Below are 21,892 nucleotides of genomic sequence, written 5' to 3' on the forward strand. Positions count from 1 at the left end.
TAACATCAAAACCTCATCCCCACTGTAAAACATGGTGGAGGGAGCATCATGGTTTGGGGCTGCTTTGCTGCCTCAGGGCCTGGACTGATTGTTGTCATTGATGGGAAAATGAATTCCAGAGTTTATCAAGACATTTTGCAGTAAAACGTACGACCATCTGTCCGCCAACTGAAGCTCTGCAGAGGATGGGTGATGCAACAGGACAATGACCCAAAGCATACAAGTAATTCAACAAAAAAATGGCTTCAACAGCACAGAATACGCCTTCTGGAGTGGCCCAGTCAGAGTCCTGACCTCAACCCGATTGAAATGCTGTGGCATGACCTTAAGAGAGCGATTCACATCAGACATCCCAAGAATACTGCTACACTGAAACAGTTTTGTGAAGAGGAGTGGTCCAAAATTACTCCAGATCATTGTGCAGGTCTGATCTGCAACTACAGGAAACGTTTGGTTGAGGTTATTGCTGCCAAAGGAGGGTCAACCAGTTATTAAGTCCAAAGGTTCACATACTTTTTCCTCCCTGCACTGTGAATGCTTACATGTTATGTTCAATTAAACCATGGCAACATCTAATGTTTGTGTAGTATTATTTTAAGCAGACTGTGTTTTTCTATTGTTGTGATTTAGATGAAGTTCAGAGCACATTTTATGACCAATTCATGCAAAACTCCACGTAATCCCAAGGGGTTCACATACTTTTTCTTGCAACTGTATATGTATATGTAGTATATGTATATGTATATGTATATGTATATGTATATGTATATGTATGTTTTCTGAGGTTTTTGCGGGTATTTGTATGTAGGTCTTTGGTTATTCGGGTTTTCTCCCGCGTAAAATTGGAAGTACCTTGGCGATGTTTCGACGAAGTCTCATTCGTCATCTTCAGGCTGGTGTCTTCGGCCTTGTGCTCCTAGAAGACCTACATATGTATGTATGTATATATATATATATATGTTTATTTCTTTTAATTCATAGGTATAAATGTGTGATATTTTTGCAATCAGGGTTTTTTCCTATGTTGAAAGATGTTAAAATGGCCATGGTGGGATGAAATCTCTATTCATCGCTTTCAGGGCTGTCAGACATTTTATGTTGTTTCTTCTGAGACTTATGGGAGACTGGGATAGCACTATTTTAGCCTTCTTGGACCTCTTCAGCCAGACACACCCATATTTTATGACTCCTCCCTGTAGAGGTCAAATATTTATTTCTTTTAATTCATAGGTATAAATGTGTGATATTTTTGCAATCAGGGTTTTTTCCTATGTTGAAAGATGTTAAAATGGCCATGGTGGGATGAAATCTCTATTCATCGCTTTCAGGCCTGTCAGACATTTTATGTTGTTTCTTCTGAGACTTATGGGAGACTGGGATAGCACTATTTCGGCCTTCTTGGACCTCTTCAGCCAGACACACCCATATTTTATGACTCCTCCCTGTAGAGGTCAAATATTTATTTCTTTTAATTCATAGGTATAAACATAAAATGCCTGACAGGCCTGAAAGCGATGAATAGAGATTTCATCCCACCATGGCCATTTTAACATCTTTCAACATAGGAAAAAACCCTGATTGCAAAAATATCACATATATATATGTATATGTATATGTGTGTGTATATATATATGTTTTTCTTCTAGCCAGGTTTTCCCTACGTAGCCAAGGTTTTTTTGTAGCTCCAGCTCAGTAGAATCACATCTACTCGGTTCTGGGCTTTTTTCCTTTCTAACACCTAGCAAGCTCTAACTGCTAGGTGGGAGACCTAAACAGATCCATTTCTAGCTCGTTAGCTGTCATCAGTAGGCCACACTCGTATCTTATGTATCCTCCCTGTAAAGATACAGTTTCAATTTTCTTACTTCCAGAACCGAGTAGATGTGATTCTACTGAGCTGGAGCTACAAAAAAACCTTGGCTACGTAGGGAAAACCTGGCTAGAAGAAAAACATACATAAACCCTACGAAGAAGTAAGAAAATTGATACTGTACCTTTACAGGGAGGATATATATATATATATATATATATATATATATATATATATATATATATATATATATGTGTGTGTGTGTGTGTGTGTGTGTGTGTGTGTGTGTGTGTGTGTGTGTCTGTGTGTGTCTGTGTGTGTCTGTGTATAGTTTATCAATTAGTTACAACTTTTTAAAAATGTGATTTACAAATTTGAATTAAATTATGTTATTATTCAGATTAAAGTTATGTTAATATTCAGACAATTCAGTGTGTTATGTTCTTGTAAGACACCATGAATCTAAAAGATGTGGCAACATACACATTTAAGAACAAATAGAAAGCAAGCTGTTTATTTTCTTTCTGGGTATTCTTTCCTCCCCCCGCCCCCCCCCCCCATTACTTGGTAGTAAGTTCTTTGTGAAACAACATCTCCATCAGGAGAACGACTGAAATTAAAATACATAATCTGTGAAAGTTACCTGCAGTGCCTCAAAGAGATCATACATATTCACTGGGGGCAGGGTTGCTGGTGAGGTGTCCCCGGAACAGGCCAAAAGGAGGGCTGCTTGTTGCTCTGCATCGTCAGGTGGTAGATGGGAAGCAAGGTTTTGACCAGGTGGGGGAGCCAAGCAGGTAGGAGGGCTAAGAAAAAACACACATTGGAGAAAAATGGATTTGGCATCCTATTAGGGGAAAAGGAAGAGTTCACTGCTGGCTCAGAATTGAATACCAGAAGTGTCAATTGGCACATAGCCCCCACCAGGCCACTTGAAGGTCATGTGTAACTTCTGATCTGAATAATGTTATATAATATTAGGCTGCATTTGGATAAAAATGAAATTTTTGGGCAGCATTTATTAGTAGCATTTTTCAACAAAACCTAAAGAAAATATTATGCATACTATGAAAAATATTTCTTGATTTATTTGTTTGCTATTATTTATAGTTCACTCAGCTTCAAAGATTCCCGAGAGCTAACATCCAAATAAAACTAATACAATTATCAAAATGATATGAAGGTTAGAGATAATCCATGTTGTAGTTCTTGCACAAAACCAAATTATCTAAAATAAACAATACAAAAATTAAAAGGTAGGAAATATAATACTGAACTCGGGAGAGACATAACTTTTCTTCATGATTATATCATTCAAAGGCAATAACACTTACAGTTAGATAGCGCTCCATAGTGCTTGGTCTTATTTTCAGGGAGGTCTTATTATTTTGGGGCGCGTGGAGCAAGATGGGGCTCCTCTTGCCATCTTACCTGATTTCCAGCTTTCCAGTTCCTTATTTTCAGAAATTTTGTTGCTTACTAAGTAATGCCTAGATTGGCCAATTTCTCATTTTTTTTAAAAAAAAAAAAAACAACCTCTGATTATTAGGACATTTCTGTTAAAAAGTAAGTTTTATATTCTCACATTCTCTCTTATGCTACATTAGTATTAAGCAAATCCTTACCACTCAGTTAAGTTATTGTAAGCAATGACACTATTCTTCAGATACGGCTGTGGGTTGACATTACTTCCAAAGGCATATTTGAAGTGACCGTCCCTCACACGGTAAGCCTTTCTTCTTGATATTACAGAGGTAAGGATATCCTTAAGATGCTTCTACAGAGAAAGAAATGTCTGTTTATTGCTTGCAAAAAAGCTAAACCCTGAAGTATCCAATGCTTGTACTCTGAAGATTGCAACATAAAGGCCACTGCCTGGATTCCCCCTTGCTTCTGGCCATCAATCTATTCTGGAATCCTTGCCTATCCCCAGGTATACTTCCATTGTCAAAGCCCCTTATTTGGCTTACGGCTTGCTCTCATTTAACCTCTGGACACCCATCTTGTTCCCTTGGATCTATAAAGCCCAACTATAGTCAATGAGGTACTCAGGTTGACTCAAAAAGTTGATTCTAACTTCTGCATGCGAGGAGCTAATGACAAATGTTACAAAGAACTAAATATACAAATAATATTTGTGAATTAAATTTGTTTGTATCCTGCAGACAAAAAAAAAAAAAAAAAAGACAAAATCTGTGTTTTTAAGATTTTATTCATTTGTGGGAAGCCTACATTGGCAAGGCAAATAATTTAGTAAGAATATGTTATCAGAGATTCTAAGAGTCAAAATATACTCTTTCAAGAATAAAGGAAGAGAGGTGACATCAAGGTTCTGGTCTGAACATAAAGAGGTACTAAACCAGCAACACAGTCTGTCATCTCCTTCTTAGCCTCCAGGCTCATTTCAAAAAATCCTTGAAGAAATTTTCCAGAATTATTCATGTTGATGAAGATATTAGATGGATCCCTTCAAACTGTTCATTTCACATATGAATAGAAAAGACAGGTGAGCAATACAAATGATGGCATCATCACATAACATTTTTCTGGATTCTGAAGTCTTGTTATAAGAGAAAACAGAAAAGAAAGAAATCATAGGGGACAAGAAGTTGTCCATTTATAATATTTATCTCAATTGAACTTCAGATAAAGCATGAAGTGTTAAAAACAAAAGCTTTCTTTAAAAATAAAAATAAAATTTCCCAAGGAAACAGACAGGCAAATCAAATTTATGTTAGCCCATACTTTTGTTCTTTAAATAGCACAATCTTAACTTTGCCTACATATACTTACAAGAAAGTATTCAATCTTGGCCATATGTGGAAAAACAATTCCCCAAATTAATATTAATAAGCAGATAAAATAGTTTTCATAGGTCTGTTTTTCTTGTAATATGGATATCCTTTTTGCTCCTATTTTTAGAAAGGCAGATAATCAATGCCGAACTACACAATGTATCAGAGTATTCATGACTAAACTTGCCATTCTGTGTAATCTCACCTCTATGGCATAGACAACAACTGTAACTGCTTCTTCGGTGACATTATCCAAGCCGTGTTCATAAGCAGTGACAATCATCCTTCCCTCAAGCTGGCCCCAAGTGGGAAGCATCATTGTGTGTGAACAAAGCTTCAAGTCATCATCTTCTTGGGGATCTTTCGCCACAAACTGCTGAGCTCCAGACAAGGGATTCTGGGGTTGAAACCGGTGCTGTAAAAAACAAAACAAAAAAGGTTCCATTATTTAGACAACATTTACAGTCAAAATGTTGTCACTTCCAGTGAAGATAACCAACTGACAATACACCCAGGGAGGGCTCCCTGGGGCTCCCTCTGGACTGTCACTTTTTGAATTTACTAACAGAAGGAACCGACTTTCCTTTAGTTTATATGACTCTCCTGGGTTAGGGAGAGTTTCAGAATCACCCCCACAAGATCCTCCATCAGGAGCTGTGCTTCAGAGTGAGCTTGTGAACAGCTGGGGTGGGGGGGCTACATTTATTTTGTTGTTGAAAAAGCAGCCATTTTGGCATTTACTTTTCAGACAATAAGTTATGCCTTTCATTTCTTAATCACTTTTAGGAATTATTATCTTTCTTAAGCTAAAAAAGGTTCTCTTCAGTCACAGCCTGCTATTCCTTTTTGAAGATCTGAGCTATTTTGGGGACTTCTTTCTTGTTAAATGACAAGAAAGAAGGCTACTGAAGGCAAGTTAAAGTAAGGAAGCATGGAGTATCTTTTTTTAAAATCCTTGATGGAAAAAGTTGCGGCTTTTATTTTACTATTTTTAAGAAGTTTATAGCTTGGTTTGCTTTGCTATGGGTGGTTAAAATCTTCTGATTTTTATGAATTCTGATTGGCCAGCAATTCTAAAAAAATCAACTCTTTGACCACAAGAGGGAGCTAAGAAGATGGAACATAGGCTTGAGCAAGTTATCAGATGTGTGTTTGAAAAAATATTAAATAAAACGTATCAGTTTATAGATAGACTATGTTCTAAGGATGTTATAAAAACTACTCAAATTGCTTCAGAGATGCAATTATGTGTAGAAAATTACCAAACTACTCAGCAATTTCACAAACAGCTGACAAAGCACTCATTTGCAATTTTGGAATATAAACACCAATCTTTATTATGATGGTTTAAATATAAATCTTCCAACCAATTGATAGAAGAGTTCCAAGAAAATCTGCAACTTTTAAGAGGACAAGTTTGGGATTTTTTCTTCATGTATACTAATAAAGTTGAGAAATCCTGGAGAAAAAGAGAAGTTTATAATTTCTTGATAGACATTCCAGAGAAGAAAAATATGTTATTCTATGAACATAAACTGGAGTGACTTAATGAATTAATTGGAATTAGTATGGATTTTTATCAGTCTGATATATGTAATTTGAAAGAAAATTTTAATGTAAAGTAGATTTGAAAATGTGTGTTTTTTTCTTTATATATAATGCTTAAGTAATTCCTAAAGCTTTTAAAGTATTATTGAAAGTGTTTTTGAAATTACCAATGTTAAGAGGAAGTTTTAAAAAGGTGTATTAGAATTTACTGATTTTATAAATATGCTTAAATAAAAGTTTAGAGTTGGGAGTGACTTAAAATTAATGAGTTAATTGGAGTTAGTTGGATTTTTATTGGTTGGATCTACCAGGTTTCCCCGAAAATAAGACCCTGTCTTATATTTTTTTGAACCCTGAAATAAGTGCTTGGCCTTATCCCTCTCTGCAGGTGCAGACTAATGCCAGGGGCTGCCTGTTAGCAGGCAATGCCCCTCCGCTAAGCACGGGAATGGCAAGGACCTCTGCTGAAGTACAAGCCAGAAGGGAGGGATACCAGCGGACAGGTAACCTCCCAGATTGCTCACCAGCAATCACCGAGCCTCGCTCAGTAAAACAATCCAAACTGCTTTCGTGCTGTTGAAGAAATCCAAGAATGGGTAAGTCTCATTTCTCAGTCTCAACTCGTGGAAGACCAAGTCGAACTGGGGAGCGTCCAGGCAAGGGGAGGCATGGCCAAGAAAGATTGACTCGGTCTCCAAGCAGAGCACCACCCATTCCTGGATGATCTTCCCCAACAAATTGGAGAACTACTGTGTTTTCCCGAAAATAAGATCCTGTCTTATATTTTTTTGAACCCTGAAATAAGACTTGACCTTATTGCCATGCGCTCAAAAGCCCAATTGGGCTTATTATCAGGGGATGTCTTATTTTGAGGAAAACAGGATATGTAATCAGAAGAAATCTTTAATGTACTTTTTGTTTTGTTATAAAGGAGGTTTGAAAATGGTTTTTTTCTTTCATATATAATTGTTTGAGTTATTTTTAAAGCTTGTAAAATATTACTGAAAGTGAATTTTAAAGTATGTATGTTAAGAGAAAGTTAAAAAAGTAAAAAAGGTGTTTTTTCCTTTAAAGTTAAAAAATCTGAAAGAATATAATGATTTTTTTAATATAAACAATAATAGTTTATAAATCTTAATAAGTGCAAACAGATATAGATATTATTTCCACAGCAAGGAAGAAAAAACAGAGATGGTTAAATTGATTGCAAGGAAGAAAAAGCAGAGATGATTAAATTGATTGCTTTATTTGAAGAGAAAAATATAACTAATTATGTTTCTATTTGGAAATCATTTCTGGATTTTGTGCTTGTGATGGAAAAAAGTAACATTTTGATTTTGGTTTTGTTGATTGGAGAGACTAGTTGATGTAGAAATGGCTACTATATACTAATACGTAAAAGTAAAAAGTTGAGGCTGTAATGTTGCTATCTTTTACTGTACTAAAGAGAGTTGGAAGTCAATGTCTTTTCTTTCTTTTTCACCTTCTACGTCACATTTAACTCTTCTATTCCCTTTCCTTTCTTTCCTTCCCCTATTTTCCCATTTTTTAATTTTCCTAATTATATTTTATATTTTGATAAACTAATAACATTTGCAAACAGGAAAATGTTATGTCATTTGTATGTACTGATTATCACTCAGCTATGGCTTAAGGTTAAAAAATAATCATTTTTTTTTTAGATTTCATTTAGTAGTCTTCTAAAGCAGGGGTCTCCAACTTTGGCAACTTTAAGACTCGTGGGCTTCAACTCCCAGAATTCCTCAGCCAGCTTTGCTTTGGCTTTGCTGGCTTTGCTGGCTGAGGAATTCTGCGAGTTGAAGTCTACAAATCTTAAAGTTGCCAAGGTTGGAGACCCCTGTTCTAAAGACAATATCCCCCATGATGCTAATCTATACTAAGATGTTTTTTTTTTACTGTTTCCACTAAAAAAATCTGAAATGAACATTAAAATTTTGTTTCTTCCCTTTATGATGATGGTTTAAATGCCTAGAAACTAAATAGATAGCAAAAAGAATCTAAATCAGAGTCATCTCTGATAAAATGGGTGGCACATAAATTATAAATAAGTAAACGAACAAATGAACGAATGAATAAGTAAGTAAGAAAATAAATAAATAAATAAATAAATAAATAAATAAATAAATAAATAATTGCTATGAATGTTATTTTAGTGCCCAATTCCTTTTCCATACCCATTTGCCTAGAAAATTAAATATTTTTATACAATTATAGAAATACAGAGAAATGATATTATATATTTACCGTATTTCGGCCTTTTGGCCATAAAATACTAATAATAGTCATCAGGTGCTGCCAGAAGATTGCACAGACTGATTGCAAGTAACAGCACAACAAACTAGCAACAATGATGCGTTAAGAATATCTTCAAGAAATACTGTTTGCCTGCAAACAGGAACTTTTGGGAGCGCAAAATAGAGTTATCGAAAATAGAGAAGTGCTCTGGGACTTTAAAATTCAAACCGACAACATAATACTCCAGACTTAACAATTGTTAATCAAAAAAACAAAATGGTCTGGATAGTGGATGTTGCAGCATCTGGGGACAGCAGAATAGAAGAGGAAGAATGGAGAAATTCACAAACTACAAAGATCTGCAACTAGGAGAAGAAGAACTGTGGTAAAAAAAAAAGCAAGGATAATATCAACAGCAGTAGGCACCTTGGGTGCAATCTCAAAATATCTGGAGTACCACTCGCTGAATACTATTGGCATTGACAAAATCACTAACAGTCCATTGCAAAAGGCAATGGACTGGAACAACTTACATCCTGTAATGGTACCTTTAACAACCCTGAAGTCTATATTGATTTGATTCCTTCTTGTGCCTTGCAAGGATTTACTAGGGAAAGTGGATGTACATGTGTATGCTTAGATGCCTTTCTTTCCTTCTCTACTGGCAGCTGCTGTTCTGGGGGAGATTCAAAAGGAATAGAATAGAATAGAATAGAATAGAATAGAATAGAAGAGAAGAGAAGAGAAGAGAAGAGAAGAGAAGAGAAGAGAAGAGAAGAGAAGAGAAGAGAAGAGAAGAGAAGAGAAGAGAAGAGTTGGAAGGGACTTTGTAACCCCCTGCCCAGGCAGGAAACCCTACACCACTTCAGACAAATGGTTATCCAACATCTTCTTAAAAATTTCCAGTGTTGGAGCATTCACAACTTCTGCAGGCAAGTTGTTCCACTTTTTAATTGTTCTGTCAGGAAATTTCTCCTTAGTTCTAAGTTACTTCTCTCCTTGATTGGTTTCCACCCATTGCTTCTTGTTCTACCCTCAGGTGCTTTGAAGAATAGTTTGACTCCCTCTTCTTTGTGGCAACCCCTGAGATATTGGAACACTGCTATCATGTCTCCCCTAGTCGTTCTTTTCATTAAACTAGACATACCCAGTTCCTGCAACCGTTCTTCATATGTTTTAGCCTCCAGTCCTCTAATCATCTTTGTTGCTCTTCTCTGCACTCTTTCTAGAGTCTCAACATCAGGAAAGCCTCTGTCTCCCTTCTTCTTTCTATTTTATCTCAATGGGAGAGAAGCTGTAGTCACCTAATCTGTCTAAATTCCCCTTATTAGAGATAAAACAGCTTAGTCTATGGGTTAATTAGGAGTTATTTCTGCTCTGAGTTCCCTAGAGGCTTGCACTGCTCTCACCAAAATGAAGGTCGCTCCCTGCATGCTCCCTGTGCTTCGGATTTACACAAGGGTGTTGTCTAAGTTAGACAATAAGCAGTTCTGAAGTGGATCAAAGTGATTAGACAATGTCTCTACAACAAGCAAACAAAAAAGGAGGGTAGGAAAAGAATAGAAGTTTATTGTCCTGTCCACTATCCTCCGTGGTGACAGAATCCAACAAACCTAATCTGCTCTGAGAAGCCAAGAGCAAGCCACATGCATATTATTGCCACTGCCCAATGGACAAGTCTACGCAGTCACTAAGCTTGACTCAAGAGACCAATTTTTCTTTTTTTTACCTGCCCACTTAGAGACTGACGGTCTCCCCTGCTGCAGTCCTCAGCAGCCCCAATGTTAAAGTGTACTCCCCATTACAGTGTCTTAATTGCAATCTATGGATCCTAGCCTAGAACTGAAAAAATTAAGGGAATTCATTCAAGTCTACCCTAAATTCTAGAAGATTCAATATAAACCAAGATGGAAAAAACCTGGAATTTTGGAGTAACAATGTTCTGGAACTCCTTGCCCAAAATTACCATCTGGTTCTCATCACATTTTAAAGCATTTGCAAGTTTTATTTAAAATTCACTTTACTCTTTGCAAACGTTAGTGATGTTAGATTACTCTATCTGTTCCCACTATAGCTACAAATTTTGTTAATTTTATTGCCATTCATTTAATTTATATGCTGTCATGAGCATTTGCATGGGATAAAACAAGCCTCAGTTTTAATGCCATCTTCCTTTCTTATCTTTTTTCATTACCATTCAGATCTTTGTAAAAGTCTTTCACATTTCTTGGAAAGTCTTCTTTCAGTGATTTACATTAAATAAGAGAAATAGAGGTATGCAAATATTTTTGGTTGTGTTACAACCTATGGCAGTGATGGCTAATCTTTGTGTTGTTGCGTGCTGAAAGCCTGAGTGTGAGTGTCTGCGCCCATAATGCAATGCGCGCACAACACCCCCCCGTGCCCCATCCATGCATGCACAGCCCCCCCGTGCTCCCCCCGCCCCCGCCACATGCATGCGATCCCCCCACGGCCCATTTTGGGCCTAGCAGGCCTCCCTGCAGCCTCCTGGGACCAAAAAGGGTTGCAGGGGGATGCAGTACGCCCTCCCCTGCAGCCTGTTTTTGGTCCCAGGAGGCTGCAGGGAGGCCTGCTAGGCCCAAAATGGGCCACAGGGGGCGCCACACACACACCCAAGCTCACCCCGCCCCTGCAACTCAACCCCCAGGCCTGCACATGCGGCTCCCACATGTGCCCTACCACCCGCGCATGCCCGGCAGAGACCGAAAATCAGTTGGCCGGCAGGAGGCTCACACGCATGTGGGGTGGAGCTGAGCTGGGTGACGGTTTGCGTGCCCACAGAGAGGGCTCTGCGTGCTACCTGTGGCATGCGTGCCATAGGTTTGCCATCACGGACCTAGGGCAACACTGCATATGTGGCTGTTGTTCAAATTAGAAACAGTGTACTGAATTACCCATGCTTTCCCATACTCTACTCTGTACTGGCGAAGGGAAAAAATTGCAAAGTGTAATGAATGCTTCTGGGTATAGTAGGTATTCTGGTGGGGTAACAAGGACTTTGAAATGGAACTGCTGTGTGCTTCCAATTCTCATAACAGAAACTTACATCAAACTTCTGCCGAACCGAAGAAAACTTTTTCTTCCCTTTAGGCTTGCCAGGTTTTGGTGCAGAACCTCCTGTCCAAGGCAGAGAGCCAGCACCTTCTGAAAATAGGAAACAGAAAAACACAAAGTTTTATAATTCATACAGTAGCAGATTGTGCCCTCCCCAATTTAAGTATATCTTAGCCATTTCCATTTTGCGGGCCACCTCTCTTAATCATCATCTACCTATTTCTTATCTTATCTTACTTACTATAAATTAGATATTCTCATTTTTATTCCAGATGACTCAACAATGACATTTTAAACTGTATTTAACATGATGTCTGAACTACAATCATTTTAGACTACATGCATTTTAGATTGCACTCTTCAGTAAGCTTTTAAAATATATCATACTACTTATATTAGGGGGACTAGTAACTGATTATAATGCCTACAAACAAAATAGCAATTATAAAACAGCTTTTCTTGATTTGATCCACTGGGTGACTTTGGGCCAGTCACTGTCTATGCCCAGCCTACTTACAGGGATGCTGATGGCTGCCTTGAGCCATATATGTTAGCTAACTAACAATTAATTAAATGCAGTAAGGGAATTTATTGATATGTAAAATTACAAAGAAGAGCAGATTCAGATTATCTAGTGGAAAACTTGCAAAATAATCGCCATAATTAAAAACCATCCTCCTTCCTCTTTCAATGTAATTCTGCTGATAATGTAAGCAATTACTCTCCACTAGTGGTTAAGGCACCAGACAGTTAGAAACCAGAAGACTGTGAATTCTAGCCTAGCCTAGCCATGAAAGCCAACTGGATTATGTCAGGCCAGTCACATTCAATGCATCCAACTCATCCCACAGGATTGTTGTTGTGGGGGAAATCAGAGTAGGGAGTAGTACATATGTTTATCACGAGTTATTTATAAAAATCATAGAAGTGGAATATAAAAGAAAATGGATGAAAGTCCAAAATCTAGCTGTAAGAGAATAGGCTTATTGTTTGCTTTCTTTGGAGCTGCAGTGCTTCCTAGATAAGAAAAGACATCACAAATTGGTCCTTTCCTAGTCATAAATAGAATTAAGGCAAAACAATATTTGAGCCAACACCACATTACTTTCACATGGCTAAAATGAAAGAAATAATTCCAAAACAATCAACAAAATTGCAAACAACTTTATATAAATCTATGGGATGACAGCACTGAAATATTGTACACTGTGTGCACAATTATTAGGCAATTGAGTATTTTGACCTTATCATCCTTTGTATGCATGTTTCCCACCTCCAAGCTGTATAAACTTGAATGCTTAGTGGATATAAGAAGATTAGGTGATGTGTATTTGAGTAATGAGGGAGAGTGTGGCCTAAGGAGATCAGCACCCTATATCAAAGTGTGCATAATTATTAGGCAGCTTCTTTTCCTCAAGCAAAATGGGCTAAAAAAGAGATTTAACTGACTGAAAAGTCAAAAATTGTAAAAAGTCTTTCAGAGAGATGCAGCACTCTTGAAATTGCTCAGATATTGGGGCATGATTACAGAACCATCAAACGTTTTGTTGTAAATAGTCAATAGGGTTGCAAGAAACGTGTTGAGAAAAAAAGACGCAAATTGTCAAATATTTGAGAAGAATCAAACGTGAAGCTACCAGGAATCCATTATCCTCCAATGCTGTCATATTCCAGAATTGCAACCTACCTGGAGTGCCCAGAGGTACAAGGTGTTCAGTGCTCAGAGACATGGCCAAGATAAGGAAGGCTGAAATCTGACCACTGAACAAGACACATAAGTTGAAACGGCAAGACTGTGCCAAAAAATATCTGAAGACAGATTTTTCAAAGGTTTGATGACTGATGAGTGACTCTTGACAGACCAGATGGATGGGCCCATGGCTAGATCAGTAACAGGCACAGAGCTCCACTTCGACTCAGACACAATCAAGATGGAGGTGAGGTACTGGTATGAGCTGATATTATGAAATATGAGCGAGTTGGATCTTTTTGGGTTGAAGATGGATTCAAAATCAACTCTCAAACCTACTGCCAGTTTTTAGAAGAGACTTTCTTCAGCAGTACAGGAAAAAGTCTGCATCTTTCAAGAAGACCATGATTTTTATGCAGGGCAATGCTCCATCGCATGCATTGAAGTACTCCATTGCGTGGAGTTTAAAGCCTTTACTTTAAAGTAAAGGCTTTAAAGATGAAAGAATGATATGACCCCTTCCTCACCTGATCTAAATCCTATTGAGAACTTGGGGACTTTCTTAAACAGGAGATTTATGGTGAAGGAAAATAGTGCACCTCTCTGAACAGTGTCTGGGAGGCTGTGGTTGCTGTTGCACAAAAAGTTGATCATCAACAGATCAAGAAACTGACAGACTCCATGAATGGAAGGCTAATGACTGTTACTGAAAAGAAGGATGGCTATATTGGTCACTGATATATTTTTTTTGAACTATCATAAATGTTTATTTGTAAATTTTGAGTTGTTTATTATTCTCATTTTAACAGACAAAAATAAATGAGTGAGATGGGAAAATTTTCATTTTTCATTTAGTTGCATAATACTTCTGCGCACTAATAGTTGCCCAATAATTGTGCATACATAGATATTTTCTTCTGCAAATTGATTCAGCCAAGCCTGGTACCTAACTGCGGTCACGTAGTCATTGTGCATTTATTAGAAGTCTACAGTGTGTACTCAGGCACTTTTGAGTTTTCATTTATTCTTATCTAATCATCTTCTATGTTAAGGGTTTTCCACACAATTTATGCAACCTGTCCATCATTTTTTATACACATATTAAACAGAGATGAATAAGTAAATGATTAAAATGTAACAGTGGGTAAAGGGAACATCAGTCAATGGGGATATTTAAGGATTAAATAAAAAGAAGCAAGAAAAGGGATAATGCAGACTGTGAATTATATCTGAAGTAAGTATTATTGATACTTCACTTGTTCTAGGTGTAAGTTTTTAAGATGGATCTCTAAAAGATGTATGGCTTTATGTTAATAACTGATATGCCACAGAATTCAAAAGTAGAGAAGAACTTGGCCTGGTTAGAAGTTCTATGGGAATTCTTGCATGTCAGAATTTTAAACTAGCCTGGAAAGATGAAAAACATCTCAGATGAAGGCACTGGCAAATCATCTTCATATTGTTGCCATGCAAAATAGGTTGATATGTCATGAAATAATCTGGAGTTGAGCTATGCTTGAAGGAGATCTTATTAATTCCTTAGATTTATATTCTGTCTCAACAGCTCACAAGAAGCCATATCTCATGCTGAATCTGCCATGATGGTAGCCACACAACCAAACTCTTTGTTCTACAAAGGGTAAAGCCCATCGGAAGATTTTCCCATAGGAGAGAGAAAGAGGAGGTGCCAAGCTGTTAAAGGGAAAGCAGTGTTTTGGAAAACAAATCTCTGTGAAGAAAGAGGAGTACTCCAGCAACCTGATAACTAGATAGCAATAGCCTTTGAAGACATTGCTGTTATAGTATTGAACAATATTGGTTGGTGTACTTCAGATTGGCTGGCTTCAGATTTGAGAATAGACCAGGATCATTCTTGAAGTGATCATTAGTAGGAGGAGCTGAAGACTTCCTGAGCAACTGGAGACCAACATGAGACAATCTATTGGAAGGAGGGGAGCCAGAAGAGAGGAAAACTGTTCTACCTGCCCCTCCCCCCCAAAAAAAATAGCCTCAAAAAGAAACAAGCCAGTAAGTTTAGATCTATCTTATTTTTCAACAGAAAATATGTAGATGATTCTGAAGTAGACCAGGGTGCAACATTACATGCATATATACAGAGAAAATGCATTAAGAGATATTCTGCTATGTTTTTCATGAAATCCTGAGAACACACAGAATGCACATGACATTCAGGAATTCAAATAGTGTACCTCAGTCTCCCTCCCCTTATTTTTCCCAATTACACCCCTGTGAGACTGGATGGTTTAAGAGCAAACTCTCCCAGCAACCTCCTATTCTCATCTGATTTGGACCTTCAGAGAGATCTTTATGCCTTACTATGTGTTACTATTTATTTATCACATTTATACAGTACTTAGCTTTTGTCTGAAAGCTTAAGATCCCATATATTGGTGTATCACCCTTTTTCATCCCCAGAAAAATGTTAAGAATTAAGTTGCTCAGACAGGTGGCCCAGAGTCACCCAATAAACTCTGTAGGCAAGTGAAAGCTGGAACGTCAACTCCCCTGATCTAAATCTGATTTATGATTATTTTGTTTAACTTGGCACAATGATTCAGAGAAATCTTTTTCAGAATCAGTAATTTAAAGTTTATTGCCAATTCTTGCACAAATGAAATAAGAAAGAGAGAGATGATCTAGAATTCTGATCAGTACTTGGGGCAAGATAAATACAGTTAAAATGAATTTAATGTAATATGATTAATATTTTAAAAGGCCATCTTTTTTAATTTCTTCACACTTAAGTGGATCAACAAGATTTTAAGCAATTTCTTTGGCCAGGTTATCCTTTAAGATTTTAATTGCTACATTGTAATTGCCTGGTGGGAAAGAATATTTTAATGTTCTACACTTTCAAATTTATCAACGGAATTTAATTTGGCTTCAATTATATGTTGATAAAGGACTTGCAGAATGCAGCTCTTAAACTTTTATTTCACCCCAATGAAATCTTGACAAATACGTGGTTTCTTGTTCATTCAATATTTGTCCTCATAAATATATCATCATCATCATCATTAGTTAGAAAGGACCTTGGAGGACTTCTAGTCCTGCTCAATCAGAAGATCCTATACCATTTCACACAAATGGATGTCTAGTCTCTTCTTAAAATCCTCCAGTGATGGGGCACCCACAACCCCTGAAGGTAAGCCATTCCACTGGTTGATTGTTTTCACTGTCAGGATATTTCTCTTAGTTCTAGGTTGCTTCTCTCCTTGATTAGTTTCCATCCATCACTTCTTGTTTTGCCTGCTGGTGCTTTGGAAAATAAGTTGACTCCCCTCTTCTTTGTAGTAGCCCCTCAAATATTTGAACACTTCTATCATGTCACCCCTAGTCCTTCTTTTCACTAGACTAGACATACCTAATTCCTGCAACCATTGTTCATATATTTTAGCTTCCAGTCCCCTTATCATCTTAATTGCTCTTCTTGGCACCCTTTCCAGAGTCTTTTTTATATCATGGTGAGCAAAACTGGATGCAGTATTTTTTCTGTGGTCTTACCAAACCATTACAAAGTGGTACTAACACTTCATGTAATCTTGATTCTATCCCTCTGTTGATGCAGCCTAGGATGCATTGGGTTTTTTGGTGGCTGCGGCACACTAATGGCTCATATTTAAGGGACTGTCTACTAGAACTCCAAGATTTCTCTCGTAATTACTGCTATTGAGCCATGTTTCATCTAATCTGTATGTGTACATTTGGTTTTTCTTCCCTGTGTAAAATCTTGCTTTTCTCTAAATTGAATTTCATTTTGTTAGATAGGGCCCTTTGTTCAAGTCTGTCAAGATCCCTCTGAATTTTGAGCCTATCTTCTGGGATGTTGGCAATTCCTGCCACGTTGGTTTCCTCTGCGAATTTGATGAATTCCCATTCTATTCCCTCATCTAAATCATTTATGAAGATACTGAAAAGTATTTCTGTATACAATTCAATCATTTTAAAAAAATGTATAGTTTTGACTCTTTTACCCAGTAAAGGTTTGTATTGTGCAACTTAGTATCTCATAAAGGTATAGTATCTACAATTAGAATAAGTCTACTGATTCAGCCTTAGAATTTATTAGCATTTCTTTGCTAATACTACCACCAATATTCTGTATTTTTTAGCCTTGGGAAGGTAATTGCCCTTCCATCAGCATTTTAGTCTCTAGAAATATCATGAGGTTAATTTAGAATCAAAAGGCTAAGGAAAGAAAGCACAGTAATGAGATTTATGTTTCCTAATCGAGCAATTAGGAAATCTGAAATCATTATTTTATGTAACAATATACTCCCTATTTGCTAATTCAGTTAGTCAGTGAGTCCACAAATATCTAAATAGTCTTTATCATTTGTCCCTGGCAAAGGCAACAATCTGTATAGACACAGTATTAGAACAGATATTTAAAATAAACTATCAAAGGACAGCAAAGTATCTTGCAAGGTCCAAAAGTATTCATCTACTGTTTGCTTAAATAAATTTTGTGGTCTATGACTGCAGTCATAAACTTGAAAAGACAGCAGCAACATCACTGAAAGTCTCAATAAAGACGCTGTGAATTGCAACAGCTTCATACTAAACAGCCTTCAAATATTTACACTGTAGATTGCCATTTTTATTGATGGAGGAGAAGGTCTCAAGATGCCAGAGTTTAGGGGGGGAGAGGTAGCAATGGGGAAGTTCCATGTGCAAAGCAGGTATTTAACCACAACACTGCTTTGTCTTCCAGCATCTAATGAAAAATAATACAATTTGGCTGCATAAAACATCATTTATTCCAGATGAGCGGTGAAATCCACTTACCTTCGGTACTGGTTGGGGAATGGGAGCACGTACACACTATGCGCATGCCTCTTCAGCACATGTGCAGAACCTACTGCGCATGCGCAGATGGTAAAAAAATGGGACATAATGACGACCCAGAGGGTGGGCGGAACCTCCGGGCGCTACCGGTTCGGTGAGCCGGATAGAACCGGGGGCGGGGGGTAGGATTTCACCGCTGTTCCAGATGAATACAACTGAGCCATAATTAAACAATTCATCTGTATTTCTAGGGCAAAATAGTGCTACTCAAAACCATATTCACTCTCTCAGATCCAATAGCTTAATTTTTATTTTTTGAAAAAAATGCATCAATTTCTTTGTGAGTCCCCCCCCCCCCACACACACATACACTTAAGGATGAAGTATACTATCTGTTTGTACTTAGTCTATTCTTTATAGGTTGTATCAAATTTTCATATTGGATTTCTAGTGAGCTGTCTATTATGAACTATACTGGTACAAAAACTGCACACTGCCAAGGAGTAACATTCATGATCAGGTGGCTATTATAAGTAGAGAAATCTATACTTCTTCAGGCATCTTTAATTCTTATTCTACTGAGATATCTCAGAAATTGTTATACAAATAACAATAGTATCCCACTGGAGTTAACAGGAAATCCCAGACAACTGTTTCCTTATTCCAGATTATCCATTTCTATCTAATTTAGTCATTCACAACACAATGTTTGATATTTAGCATTCCCTGAAAGGAACCACACATTTAGATGTGTGGCAGAGGTAGAAAATTTATGTTACATGCCTTTTCACCAAAGGTGAACAGTAAAGGCTAACAATAAAGAAGGAGTGATACATGAGTAGCATTTTTACTTCGAAATTACTGGAGCGCTATCTCCAGTCTTCTGATCCTACATACCTAATTCTCCATCCCTATTATACTTTCTATGAGAAATAATCCAAGTTTTAGAACTACATTATTAGTTTTAAAATAATAAATGAACATAATACTAATAAACTACTAGAATAATACAAGTCAGTGTTTTGTCCAGCAGATTATTATAGGAAAGCAAAAGGTTCATATGGTCAACTCTTCAAAATCAAACTCAGTACATGAATACTTTTGGTCTTTCCTTTTAGTATTTTTAATGAAATTAAATATAATATTCAGTTGTTTTGCTTTAAAATATTTTCTTCATTTATAAAAGAATTAGATTAATAATCTAATTAATAATTAGATTAATAATTCTCAGAGATTCATTATTCATGATTTATATCCTGCCTTTCCCTCTTGATCTCAAGGCAGCATACAAAATATTCCTTTTTTCAATTTTTCTCCTCACCAATCCTGTGAGGTAGATTGGGCTGAAAAAGGGTGACTGGGCCATAGTGAGCTCCCTTTGTCTGAGGATGGATTTGAATCTAGGTCCTTCTGAACCTATTCCAATATTTTTTATCAATACAGCAAATTAGCTCTGAATAATTATACAGTTCTGAATACACTTAGAATAGAAGCAAGCAACTTTGGGATCTGGGACCTGGGATTCACTTGACATTTGTGAGGAAGGACTGTAGTGGGTGGGATGATGATACAAATCCATATGCAGTCACTGTGACTAGTGTAGCTAACTTGCCCAATTTCTTTAGAATTACTACATTCTCCTATAGTCGGGCACGGCAGTCAGGATGGGTGGAGACTTGGTTGAGCTTCCATTGGACCGGGTCTGCAGAAATAAGGGAAGTCCCTCCTCCTGACTGTGCCTGTCAGTTTTTCGACTCGGTCGAGTCCGGACCAGTCGTATCTAGGATAGCTCCGTCAGAAAGTGAATTCTCCAAAAAAAAAAAAAAAAAAAACAGAGAAAGAAGGTGTTTTAGATAGCTTTTTGCCTGCTATCTATTCCAGCGAGAGGCTTAGCTCCGCTGAAGACCGCTCAGCGGTTCAATTGCCGGCTGGCAATTGCGTCGCCCGCGCGCACGAGTTCGCTCCGTCGCGTTGGGCCCTTTCACACCAGGCAGCGGTAGAGGCGGCGTGAGGACGACGCTTATCGTCCAGCGACCCGATTTTGGCGCGGCGCGATCCCGCGCCTCTGCTTAGTGCTGTACGCCGGCTGGCTAGCACTTTAAGGAAGCCCCGCCTTGGATCGGCAGTTTGAGGCCTCAGGGGACGCCGCGGCCTAGCCTTTGCATTCGGCCTGCAGTTTTTAGCGCGAAGGGGATTCCGCGCTTCTGGGGTTGCTTCGACCGGCTGGCTAGCACCCTTCCCGCCTTTTCTCTGCTCCACGAACAGTTCCAGCCCTTTAGCAGCGCAGTGAGTACAGCACCGGGCGGTTCTGGCTAGGCCCTTTGCATTTCGGAGTTTTGGCGGCCACATTATAGCCCTTCAAGATGGCGGACGCCAGGGCTAATAGCAGGGGCGGCAAAGGAAAGCGCACTCAGGCCTTAAGGGACCCAGAAGAGGGTACTTCCTCAGGGACTCAGATAAAAAAGCCCAGGCTCCAAGGTTCTTCTCAGGTCCCTATGTCCAGGGAGGAGAAGAGAAGGCACAACGCGATGGAGAAGGCCTGTAATAAGGCGGCCTCTAGGGCTAGGCCCGAGCCTTCTTCCTCATTGTCTGAGATCGCCAGGCCTGCATCTGCCTCAGTGTCAAGGGAGGAGGTTCCTCAAACTCCTCTTGCACCAGATCTGTCTCCAGATATATCAGTCTCAGAGGAGGCATTAGTCCCGGGGCCTGGTTCTGTCTTTCCTTCTATGGATGTGGAGGCCCCTGGTCCACAGATAGTCATAGATCCACTTCCCCAGACCTCTGGGACTCAGGATAACCAGACTTCTCAAGGCCAGAAGCTAGATGTTACTCCAGCCTTGGCCCAGTTGATTGCTACTTCCATCAGGCAAGGGATTGCACAAGGGCTTCAGGAGAGATCTTCCTCCAAGGTTTCAGAGTATTTGAGCCGCCACACACCTTCTACAAGTTCTCATCCTTTGCAGGCCTCTTCTCAGGCCCCTGCGAGAGCAGTTTCTCCTTCCAGGGACAGTCAGGGCTCCCTTTCTGGAGAGGAAGAACAGGTCATCATTGAACAAGACTTATCTGAGGATGAGGGGTTAGAGCCTGATCAACCTCCCTTTGTTGGCTTATTTCGCCCTCAAATGTTCCGCTCCTTGTTACACAAGGCCCAAATCACCACTGGCCTTGGTCTTCCAGAAACCAAAGACCAGCCTCAACCAGGGACATCAGCTTCTTCCTCTGCCTTGTTTGAGGTCCCCACAATTCAAACCGAAATTGTGCCAGCACCTAAATTGTTTACAGAGGTGTTGCAGAGACAATGGAAAAATCCCAGTACAGGTCCTATCCCTAACAGTCTGGATAGGCGTTTATATAATTTGGCGTCGGAGTATGCTTCTCTTTTGCAGATTCCTTCTGTGGATGCACCAGTAGCAGCCCTTTCATCACCTTCACCTTCTTCAGGCCCTGCAGAGGAGTCTCTAAGACCGGAGGAGAGAAAGGCGGAACGTACGCTTATTAAGGGTCACCAAGCAGCAGCCTGGTCTGTCCAAGCAGCGTCGGCTGCGTCCTTTTTTAATCGAGCATCAATCCTCTGGTTGAAGCAGCTGCAAGGTCGTATACCCTCTACTGATGTGAGAACACATCAAGATATCAACAAAATTCTAGCAGCAGTAGAATTTTCGGCGGATGCCACCTTGAACGCGGCCAGATTTTCCGCGAAAGCCATAGGCACCGCAATCACTTCCCGGAGGTTATTGTGGTTAAAATATTGGCAGGCTGATGTGCGTAACAAATGGCGTCTTGCTTCGTCGCCATATGAGGGTGACAAACTTTTTGGTCCTTCACTTGAGCCCCTTCTAATTGAGACCAGAGACCACCGTAAGATCTTGCCAGCCATGTCTCGCAGGGCAGAGAGTCGTTCTTCTGGCT

The 21,892-nt window shown here is 38.8% G+C and overlaps 1 protein-coding gene across 3 annotated transcripts in view; it reads right to left on the reverse strand.

Annotated features, from left to right (window-relative positions):
- Positions 1 to 21,892, reverse strand: part of TADA1 (transcriptional adaptor 1) — a 37,030-nt gene that overhangs the window by 1,709 nt on the left and 13,429 nt on the right. For all 3 annotated transcript variants that reach the window (XM_070939216.1, XM_070939217.1, XM_070939215.1), the window contains 4 exons: positions 11,477 to 11,574; positions 4,811 to 5,020; positions 3,436 to 3,587; positions 2,454 to 2,616 (listed from right to left, as the gene is read on the reverse strand). In XM_070939216.1, coding sequence (XP_070795317.1) covers positions 2,454 to 2,616; positions 3,436 to 3,587; positions 4,811 to 5,020; positions 11,477 to 11,574 — 623 coding nt within the window. The remainder of the gene's footprint in view (positions 1 to 2,453; positions 2,617 to 3,435; positions 3,588 to 4,810; positions 5,021 to 11,476; positions 11,575 to 21,892) is intronic.

This window comes from Pituophis catenifer, unplaced genomic scaffold (assembly GCF_029215685.1).
Source record: "Pituophis catenifer annectens isolate HBS135680 unplaced genomic scaffold, rPitCat1.0.hap2 SCAF_3, whole genome shotgun sequence".
In the NCBI taxonomy this organism is placed as follows: domain Eukaryota; kingdom Metazoa; phylum Chordata; class Lepidosauria; order Squamata; family Colubridae; genus Pituophis; species Pituophis catenifer.